The 11,063-nt window shown below is 49.8% G+C and overlaps 1 protein-coding gene across 2 annotated transcripts in view; it reads right to left on the reverse strand.

Moving 5' to 3' along the window:
- The window catches only part of ATRX (alpha thalassemia/mental retardation syndrome X-linked), a 171,502-nt gene that overhangs the window by 142,052 nt on the left and 18,387 nt on the right, over window positions 1–11,063 (reverse strand). For both annotated transcript variants that reach the window (XM_015426440.1, XM_015426439.1), the window contains exon 2: window positions 498–610. In XM_015426440.1, coding sequence (XP_015281926.1) covers window positions 498–610 — 113 coding nt within the window. The remainder of the gene's footprint in view (window positions 1–497; window positions 611–11,063) is intronic.

Below are 11,063 nucleotides of genomic sequence, written 5' to 3' on the forward strand. Positions count from 1 at the left end.
ACTGAAGCCTGAGTAGCTTTAAATGTTATTCAGTTATTTTAGCAGTAATTACAATCTCCTAACCTAATAACACCACTGTTGCTTGCAGCAAACGGATTTAAGGAAGAATGCCTAATAATATTTGCTGTAATCCATAAAAATAGAGGCTTGGCTTCAGCTAAAATATAGTTCATCACACAGTTTTAGTGCAGAGAACCACAGAAATGCTGAAAACATCCAACAGAAACATATTCCCCTTCCCCACATCCAAGCATACAGAAAAGCAGAATGAACAAGGTAATATTTGTTATTTATTTAGAAAAATAAAGTATTACCTAGTTGCTCACTCTTTTGCTCATATGCTGTTTTAGTCATTGTTTTGCAAACTAAGCTATAAATCAAGAATTTAGTGTTTATCAAGTACAGACAGAAAGAACAATATGTCGTGCCTCCCTTAAACCGATGCATTATTATATACTAATCACAAAAGCCGTAAAACTATATAAAAAGCCTTTTACCTGTATCTTTGCTCACCAATACTCTTGGAGGAGAATTTGCATCCTCAGATTCTTCAGATGAGTGAGCCAAAAAGTCATGAAGCTTCTGCACCAAGGTGTTCAACTTGCTTTCACTATTAAAAATAGATATGCAGTTTGAATATATCACCTTTCATGAATGCTAATCATGTAAAACAAGGTTAATTATAATGGTTTTAAGTTCCAAGCCTCATTTCCTAAGCAAGACACTGCCCTGTCCCAACTGTACCAAGTACCAGAGATATAAAATTCCCAGAAACCGTGTAGGCATAGGAGGGGGGGGGGGAACCTCACCATGCCAGGTACTTGGATGTTTGTGTGTGTGCCTGTGAAAAACAGACAGTTTGGGGGGAAATGAAATGTATGTAATACTTATTTGCTTATCAAATAATCTAAAATTATTATTAACTTGAAACCATCATTTATAACTTATTTTGCATATTCAATTGTACTGCTGTACTATCTGGCATGTCTAGGGAATTTAAAAGTATAAACACTTTATCTATGAACCAGCATGCTCAAATAGTTAAAGCACTGGATGATTGGGTGACCTTGTGCTAGTCACTCGCCCTCAGCTTAACAGGATTGTTCATCAGGATAAGAGGAAGAAGAAAAGGATACAGTGAGTTGCTTTTGGTCCCCCGGGGTTGATGAGCAGGGTACAAATATCTAAACAAACAGTTTTCTACATCCAATACATGAAAGAACTGCAAACTGTTACACCTGTTGCTACCTTTAGACTTAAAATTTCTATCACCTGAGAATTAAGGAAAAATAAAATGAAAACATACAAATACTGTAGCAAACAAAAGAAAACTGAAGAGAAACTAAAATGATCAGGTGTCAAAAGCAGCTGCCCTATGAGGACTGGTTAAAACACTTAGGTCTGTTTAGCCTAAAAAAGGCAAGGGGAGACATAACGGAGGTTTATAAAATTATGCATGGGGGGAGTTTGGACGGGGGGAGTTGTTCTCCTGTAGTACTAGAACCTGGGGTCGTGCACTGAAGCTGAAGGGTGGAAGATTCAGGGTAAACAAGAGGAAGTATTTCTACACACAGCACATAGAACTGGTGGAATTCACTACCATGGGATGTGGTCATGGCCACCAAACTGGAAGGCTTTGAAAGGGGAGTGAACAGATTTAAGCAGGACTGGGCCATCAATGGCTATGAATTATGATGGACAAGAAGGGGGACCCACGATACTCGCAGGGGGGGTGGAGAAGCTGTCTCCCCTGCCCCCCCCGTCCCTGGCACCCACAGCGAGGCCCACGCCCCTCCAAGCTTCCCCCCTCGCCTAACAGCGACAAGGCCTTGCTGGCCCGCCACACTTTCTCCCCCCCCCTTCCTCCGGCGGCGACGGCAGCAACAGTGAGGCTTTGCTAGCTCACCAAGCTTTCTCCCTCCCCCCAGCAGCGGTGGTGGCGAACTTTCCCCCTCCCCCCTTCCCTGGCGGCGGCACTGACAAGGCTTCGCCGGCCTGCCAAAGTTTTCCCCTTTCCTCCCCCCGCAGCAGCGAGGCCTTGCCGGGCTGCCAAACTTTCTCCTTCCCTCCTTGGCGGCGGCAAAGCCTCGCCGGCCCGCCAAACTTTCTCTCCCCACCCCCAGGTGGCGGCAAGGGCTGAGCTCGCCGGCTGGCAAAGCCTTCTCCCCCCACCCATCCCCCCCTCTGGTGGTGGTGGCGGAGAAGTCATTCTAAGAGCATTCCCTGCGCGTGCGCAGGGGATGCTCTTTTACTTTGGGGGGGATTTAATTATCCCCCCTATTTATTTATTTTTACAGTTTTCAGATTTTTCTGCACACCTGGGCATTGCCCCACGTGCGCAGGAAAATCTCCCTGCCCCCCAGGTGCCTCCGATGTGCGGATTTAGATATCCACACGCAGGGGGCGCCTTGGGAATTAGATACATAGATGTCTACTCCCTCCAGTACCAGAGATAATGCACCTCTTTAAATCAGTCGCTGGGGAGCACAGGCAGAATGATGCTGTTGCAGTCTTCCTGTTTGTGGGTTTCCTATGTAGCTGGTTGGCCACTGTGCGGACAGAATGCTAGACTGTGTGCCCATCCACTGTTAGGCTGAAATGGCATGCAGCCATTGCAGCGGTCCATTTCACTCCCCTCCCCCCGCTGGGAGCGAGACAGACAGCCAAAATGGCAGTCAGCCACTTAAACCTAACAGCGGGCGGACATGCCTGTCCACTGTTAGAGTGGCACAGGCGGTAAAACGCCTGCAGTAACAACAACAATAATGAACAGCCACTATGGCTGTTTGAGACCCACCGCGGCTGGGGTGAGCTCCTAGCCCTAGTCCTAGCTCCCGCCCACCCTGCAGTTCAAAAGCAGTAAAATATAGCAAGTAGATAAATGGGTACCTGCCCTTAGGTGGCAGGGGGCACCCTCCTCCGTGTGAGGTGTGTGGCAGGAGCAATCACCAGAGACGGGACACCGACCCCGAAACCGCCTGGAGGAAGAATGCCGGAGAACAACAGCCCTGTCACCTGGGTGCCGGTAGGCAGCCCCACCCCTGTATACTATGTGGCCTTAGTTAGGGGGAAATGTATTTGAAACTACCTGTAAACCGCTCAGAGACCCTTCGGGGTCACAGCGATAAATAAATCGAATGTATAAATAAAAAATGGCTTGCAACCATTTCACTTCCCCAATCTGCCTGCCATTTAAACCTAACCGGGGTGGGTGTGTTCATCTGCTGTTAGGCTGAAATGGCTAACAGGTCACAGGCAAGGTTGAAGAGAGTAACCGAAGTCTAGTTCAAAAGTCAGGGGTTCCAGAGAGCAGGTTTACCAAAGTCCAGTCTAGGGTCAAGGAATTCCAGGCCACAAGTCCAAGACCAGTCTGAGGTCTGGGGTTCCAGAAAAGCTGGCGTTTCCTAAAAGGGACAACTCTTAAAAGACAATATATCCGTTTCCCATGTGGAGGCTTCATACAGTACTATCAGCATTAACTAAACCTCAATTTGAACGGATTAGGGAAATTCCTGTGTTGGCTTCATATGAAAACCATTTTCCTTGTGGCTATCGCCTCAGCCAGGAGGATTTCAGAACTAGGCGCCTTGTCGATTAAATCAGAATGCACCGACCCTATCTTCTTCTCAAAGGTCCCGTCCCGATTCCATCAGGCACAAGAAATCTGTTTACCATCCTTTTGTCCATCTCCAACTCACCCCAGGGTGTCAGCTATGCTGCCATGGGGGTTGGGATGTTCTTTCAGTGTCTGTGTAAATTGCTTTCGCATTCCTCCTTAAGATGTTCCAAGCGGCTGTTATATCTCGTCTGCTATACGGGATTCCTATCTGGATTCAGTCTTTTACTAGGAGAGTTGAGAGCATCTACTCCACTTTTCTGCGCAGGATTCTTGGTGTTTCCAACTCAGTGTCGCTTTTTGCCCTTTATAAGGAGTTGGGTCTCCACTTGATAGAATCTCGGGCTTGGATCACTACGATCAAATATTGGCTTCGGCTCCATTTTCGATCTCCTCCTGCTAGCCTAATGGTCCAACTTTTAGCTGACCCTTATACATCAGAGTGGTCACAGGCCATAGTGAAAAAGGTGGGTACCCTAGGTATTGATCTGGAGCCCCTCTATAACTGTGGTGAGGTAGCAATCTTGCAGGTGGTAAGGAGGAGAATTTGGGATATAGAGGCACAGATCATTAATGCCGGTAGTCTTGGAGTTTGTTCTCCCTATTCATTACCCCTCCTCCCCTTGCATACCTCCATGGTACCATATATCGCTAATTTGACAATTCCGGTTTTTAGGAGGGTTTTTATGCTTGCAAGGTTCAACCTTTTCCCCTCAGTAGTGGTCTCTGGTAGATACAGGGGTGTGCCGTACAAAGATAGACTTTGTAACTGTAATCTTGGGGAACCTGATTCTATCACCCATATTCTCTTTCGCTGTCCTAAATATTTCGCTATGCGCAATGTTTTGATTCGCCCGCTTCTCCCTGTGCAGAGAGATTTTCTGGATAGGGATTTAAATTTCTTTCTAGCAGACAAGAGTCCAGCAATAACACTATCTGTTGCTGAATTTTTGACTTATGTATGGAAGTCAAGAGTAGTACTCTGTAAATCTCGTAAAGCATGTTAGGATTGCTTTGTATTTTAAGATAATGGGAATATTGGTTGGTGTTGTTTTAGTACTATCCCTTAAATTTTGCCTTTGTTCTGGTTATCTGTGTTATGCCAATAAAGGTTTTCTGTTCTGTTCTGTTCCACTCTCTGCTTTGCGCTGAAATGCTTATCTCTAAAGAAGTACAGGTGAGGGTCTGTGTTGTCTGCCTTCCAGGCAAGCCGTGGGAGCCAAACAATTCCCAGCTTCGCATAGTAACAGTTTACTGGCTTTAGCCCACGCGCGGGAGGGTGCCTAATTTGCCAGCGCAGTGGGGGGGTGCATATGAATGCCCTATATCTCATTAGGTTCAAGAGGCAACTGCTATTCTTAACAGTGACTGTGTTAATGCATCTATGGCTCTTCAATAAAAGTATAACCTTTCCAAGAAGTCTGTACTCCGTTTTTGGCTGTGGGTTCTGACATTCTGTTAAGAATCCTTCATTCTCTATCTACGTGCCTCTCTCCTAAACCGAGATGAGCACCGCAGAGGAGAAACCTGATCTCAAGGGAGAAGAGAAGGAGGAGGAGGAAGAAAAAGAGCCGACCCCTACCACGACTGGGGGGGTGATTCCCACGACCCAGTCTTCGGTGCCGGTGACAGCAGCTGGGACAGCAGCCGAAAACAACCTCCACGTTGGTGTTCCTGCCTCCCTCAGGGCCCAAACAACCATCCCGGCTGGGGTATCAACCGAGCTCCAGCTGGGGCCACTTTAACCCGGATTCTACAGCAGAGACTTATATGCTGACATAAGGGCCCCGGAGGAATAGCAGGTTCGACCTGGGGTTCCCAGCAGGAGATTTACCCCCATATGGGGCCTCCTTTGAACCGCAGCCAGCAGCGTGGGTGACGGAGCGGTCAAAGGCATGGAGTGGGCGCGTGTCCCCAGACGGGGGACTGGAGTGGGCCCATAGGATGGAGGTGGCTGACCAAGAGCGGCGGCAACTGCAAAGGGACATGGCAAATCTGTTCCAGGTGATCCCACAGTTGATGATTCAAGACATCAGAGAGGAAAGACAGGCTCAACCGGTGGCACCCCCGCAACCACCTTCCCCCCAACCTCAGCCAAGGGAAGTGCCCAGGCCAGCTCCGGGAGAGGTCCCAGTTCCAGCGCCGCGACCAGCAAGCAAAAGGGGTCCTGCGGTCCATCGGCCGAAAGACCTCATCGAAGCCACGTTTGACGGGAACCCTGAAGAACTTGCCTACTTTGTGGTTCGAGTAATGAAATTCGTGGAGAGATCAGGCCACCTGTTCCCAGATGACAGCAGTTGAGTAGACGTCGTGGTGGTGGTGGTGGTGGCGGCCCGTCTGAGGGGCCCCGCAGTGGCCTGGTATGTGGGCTGCACAATGCACAGGGCCCTGAGCTAGTCAATCTAGATGCTTTCATGTGGGCCCTGCGGGCCCAATTCGAGGATCGGAATGCAAGGAAAGCGAACTGTGAGGGACTACTCATCGGAATTCATGCTACACGCAGCCAAAGTCCAAACTTGGCCTGATCCGGTACTAGCCGAGTTGTACCGCATGGGGCTGAATCCAGAAATCCGGGAGACAGTCCTGCGAGCGGTAGATCCAGTCTCCCTATCAGCATGGATGCACGAAGTGGAGAGCGCTGAGACGTGCCTAAACACCCTACGCTTCGACATCGCTACCGCAGGAGGCAAGCCTGCATCTTTGGCTCCAAAAGGCAAGCCGGCGCAACAGTCAGAGGCTACACGGGAGCAACGCATGTGGCGAGGTCTTTGTCTGAAGTGGGGGGAAAAGGGACATTTCGCGGCCGAATGCGGTGTAACCGGCCTGGGGAAACCAGGCCCAAGCGACCAAACGAAAGGACGCCCGGCCATCCCTGCCAAAAAGCCGACGGGGAAGCCGAGATATGCCAAAGCCCTGCAAGCCACCCCGGAGGGCTTGGAACAAGACTCCAGTGAAGACGACCCCAGAGGCGCCAAAAGTGGTGAGCAGCTTTCCCCCCTTGTTTTTTGTGACAGTGACTTTAATTAACCCCGACCTCGGAACAGACATCCGTGTGAGAGCACTCATTGACTCAGGGTGTGGGAGGGATCTTATCAACCCCTCGCTTGTTACAAGGTTGGAGGCGGGGGTAGTAAAGCTGGAAGACCCTTTGATTTTTACCCAAATGGATGGGTCAACTATGAAAGAACCCTGTGAGTACGAGACTGTACCGTTAAGGTTGGGGGCGGGGGATCATTGGGAAGGATGGCCGTTTGTGATCACCCCAGCCGCTAGATTCCCGCTGGTCCTAGGAGGCCCGTGGCTGCATGGACACGATCCCTATATACTGTGGGACAAAGGGAAGGTACAATTTATCTCCCCCACGTGTCAAAAGCACAGGTGGGACCCAAAGTGGGGCCAGCAGCCTACTGCGGAATCTCCCAGAGTGTGCCTGGCGCAGGAGGAATTGTTATCCATTCCTCCCGAGTACCGGGATTTGGCCAGGGTGTTTGAGGAGGAAAAAGCCGATGAGCTCCCCCCTCATAGATACTCAGACTGTAGCATTGAAATATTGCCTGGCCATGGGCCCGGCGGAGAAAGATGAACTGCGCAAGTTCATAGACAAAACCCTGGCCCGTGGTTTCATCAGACCTGCCTCGTCTCCATTTGCTGCCCCGGTCTTCTTCCGGAAGAAAAAGGATGGGGGCTGAGACTCTACACGGATTACCGGGGCCTAAATGCAGTGTCGTCAACTAATGCCTACCCCATGCCATTGATCAAAGATTTATTGGCAGAGGCGGCCAAAGGGAAAACCTTTTCTAAGCTGAATCTCCAAGATGCGTACTTTCGGGTGCGCATCAGGGAGGAAATTGAACATAAGACGGCGTTCAATACCCCTCTCGGGCAATTCTAATATCGAGTGATGCCATTTGCTCTTCAGGGGGCCCCAGGGGTCTTCATGAACTTGATCAACGAGGTCTTACACAAGCATCTGTTCAAGGGGGCCCTTGTTTATCTAGATGACATCTTGCTGTACTCCCCCGACCTCCCATCCCACATGAAATTGGTGAGGGAGGTGCTAACCACATTGCACAAGCACAAACTGTTTGCAAAACTTTCTAAGTGCGAGTTTCATAAGACACACATTGACTTTTTGGGATATCGTATCTCAGAGAGGGGTCTGGAGATGGATACGGGAAAGGTGCGAGATGTATTGGGGTGGGGGGTACCCCGCACCCGACGACAGCTCCAATCCTTCTTAGAATTCGCAATCTTTTACAGAAACTTTTTAGCCAATTTTGCCCAGGTCAGTTTACCCGATGGCTCTATTAAAAACTAAGGGGAAGGACCCAGAGGCTACAAAGCTGGGACCAGTGTTGCCTTGGAATAAAGATTGTCAGGAGGCTTTCGAATGCCTCAAAGCCTTGTTCACTTCAGAACCTGTACTTTCTCACCCTGATGAGACTAAAAAGTTCATTGTACAAACAGATGCGTTGGATGTGGCCATGGGGGGCATTCCTCCAGGACGGAGGGGATGGGTTGCTTCACCCCTTGGCATACGTGTCAAGGAAGTTCAATGACACTGAAAGGAACTGGTCTGTTTGGGAGGAGGCGAGGCAATAAAACTCGCACTGTCCACTTGACGGCATTGGTTGGAGGGAGCGCGAGTCCTGTTCGAGGTGTGGACTGACCATAAGAACTTAGAAACGCTAAAAACACCTCGGTGTCTCAATGCCAAACAGCTTCGGTGGACAGATTTCTTTTCCAAATTCCAGTTCACCCTTCACCACTTCCCAGGCTCAGCGAATTTGTTGGCCAACGCCCTGTCCCACCTACCCCAACTTGATAGCCAACGGGAGGTGGTCTTGGACTCGGTGTTCACGCCTTCCCATTTGGGCGGGGCGGTGACGACACGCAAACAAGCACGCCTCACTCCTCCCACCCCGGTGACGACGCAACCAGCTCCTTCAAGCCAGAAAGGGGGGGGGGATGGAAATTTGGCCACAGTGACTTTGCCTCCGTGTTCTCAGAGTGCGACAAAGCTGTTCTACAGGCAGAGGGTGGTTTTGAAATGAGGGAAGATGGTTGTTGGTACCAGGAACATAAACTATTCGTCCCCCTAGCACTCAGGGGGAAGGTACTGCAAGCAGTGCATGGCTCCAAACTGTCAGGACACCCTGGATTTGTTAAATCGCTTCAACTTTTGAACCGACAGCTTTGGTGGCCAAAGAAGCGGAAGGATTTATCTTCGTATGTCCACTCCTGCCAGATATGTGCCATGAGCAAAGCCAGGCCGGGAAAGCCCCCGGGACTGCTACACCCGCTTCCTACTCCGAGCCGCCCTTGGGAGGTTATATCCATGCATTTTATAACCGAACTCCAACCGAGTATCTCAATGACTGTCATATGGGTGGTGGTGGATTTATTTTCTAAACAAGCACATTTCATCCCATTTCCCTCACTGCCTACAGCCAAGGCACTAGCAAAGGTGTTTCTGATGCACGTGGTGCGCTTGCAAATGCTCCCCACAAGATGGTCTCCGACAGGGGGACCCAATTTGTTTCTTGTTTCTGGGAGGAGCTGATGAAGTTGATGGGGGTGGAACGAGGCCTCAGCACTGCTTATCACCCAGAGACTGACAGAGAAACGGAACGAGTGACTCAAACTCTAGAACAATATCTCCGTTGTTTTACCAACTATCAACAGCACGATTGGAATGACTTATTGCCTCTAGCTGAATTTTGTTATAATAAAACGTGTCACTCTTCTACGGAGATATCCCTGTTCAAGGCATTATACGGTTATGACAGCCTGCCTGTCCCATTCTTGGAAGGGGAGGCAGACATGGGATCGGGGGATGTGGCTCTGTGGTGCAAACATTTACGTGACTCATGGCCACTACTATGTAAAACGTTGAATGCTGCTAAAGAAGCTTATAAAGCTCAGGCTGATAAGAGAAGGGTGGAGGGTTGGGCTCTGCAGCCTGGTGACTCAGTTTATGTATCCACAAAAAATATTCAGATGCTACGGCCGAGTAGAAAATTAGGTTGGAAATACATTGGGCCATTTAAGGTGAAAAAAGTTATTAATGATGTCGCCGTAGAGCTGGATTTACCAAAAAACTTGAGGAAACTGCATTCTGTGTTTCATTTCAGCCTCCTAAAATAGGATTCAGGTTCCAGCGAGTGGCGTCCTGCAGCACCGGTGCCCCCTCCGATCATAATTGAGGGCGAGGAACATTACGAGATCTCTAAAATTTTGGACTCTCAGATCAAACGTGGAAAATTGTTGTATTTGGTGGAAGAGGTAGATTTTGGACCCCAACACCTGGAATGGGCGGAAGTAGGGGATATTCGGGCCCCTCGTCTGTTACGTCAGTTCCATCAGGACTTCCCGGACAAGCCGGGGAATCTCCCGGAATGACCGGGAGGAGTCGTCTTTGAGAGGGCAGTATGTCAGCTATGCTGCCATGGGGGTTGGGATGTTCTTTCAGTGTCTGTGTAAATTGCTTTCGCATTCCTCTCTGCTTTGCGCTGAAATGCTTATCTCTAAAGAAGTACAGATGTGGGGGGTGTTGTCTGCCTTCCAGACAAGCCGTGGGAGCCGAACAATTCCCAGCTTCGCATACTAACAGTTTGCTGGCTTTAGCCCACGCGCGGGAGGGTGCCTAATTGGCCAGCGCAGTGGGGGGGGTGCATACGAATGCCCTATATCTCATTAGGTTCAAGAGACAACTGCTATTCTTAACAGTGACTGTGTTAATGCATCTATGGCTCTTCAATAAAAGTATAACCTTTCCAAGAAGTGTGTACTCCATTGTTGGCTGTGGGTTCTGACACAGGGAGAGATCATGGCATACACTAGACCGGTGGTAGGCAAACTGCGGCTCTAGAGCCACATGCGGCTCTTTGGCCCCTTGAGTGTGGCTCTCCCGCTGTAGGCGCTGATGGCCTATTTCCTCCACTGTTCTCTATGGTGGGAAAAAAGTAACTTTTCCCCCACCATAGAGAACAATGGAGGGGATGGGGCAACCTGTTTGGGGGCCTGTAGAATTGGACCCCCTGGTTCAATGTTCCTGAAACATGGTGGGTATCTTGGGGAGAGGCTCCAGCAGCTACCCTGCGATTCTGGAGCCTCTCCCTCAAACCCCTCCCTCCAGCCCCCAGAATACACCCTATGTTTTCGCCTTTGACTTCAATGGCCCATAGGATATAATGGGGTCGAACTGCGGGAAGCCCCAGCAGCACCTGGAGCAGTCTTGGGAGGCGGATTGGCAAAAAGCAAAACCAAAAGCGCAGGAACTCGAGAGAACTCCAGGAATGGAGCCGGTTCCTCTTCCACAGCCCAAAATGCGACCCACGAACCCTGAGCTTGCTTTTTCTCATTTGCGAGTCTGGCCTCCGCACTCCTTTAACGAGGCAGCCCTGAAGCTTGGGGCGGCGGGAGTTTCTTTGCACGCAGCTTGTGC

This window comes from Gekko japonicus, unplaced genomic scaffold, assembly GCF_001447785.1.
Source record: "Gekko japonicus isolate JY-2015 unplaced genomic scaffold, Gekko_japonicus_V1.1 scaffold984, whole genome shotgun sequence".
Classification (NCBI taxonomy): Eukaryota; Metazoa; Chordata; class Lepidosauria; order Squamata; family Gekkonidae; genus Gekko; species Gekko japonicus.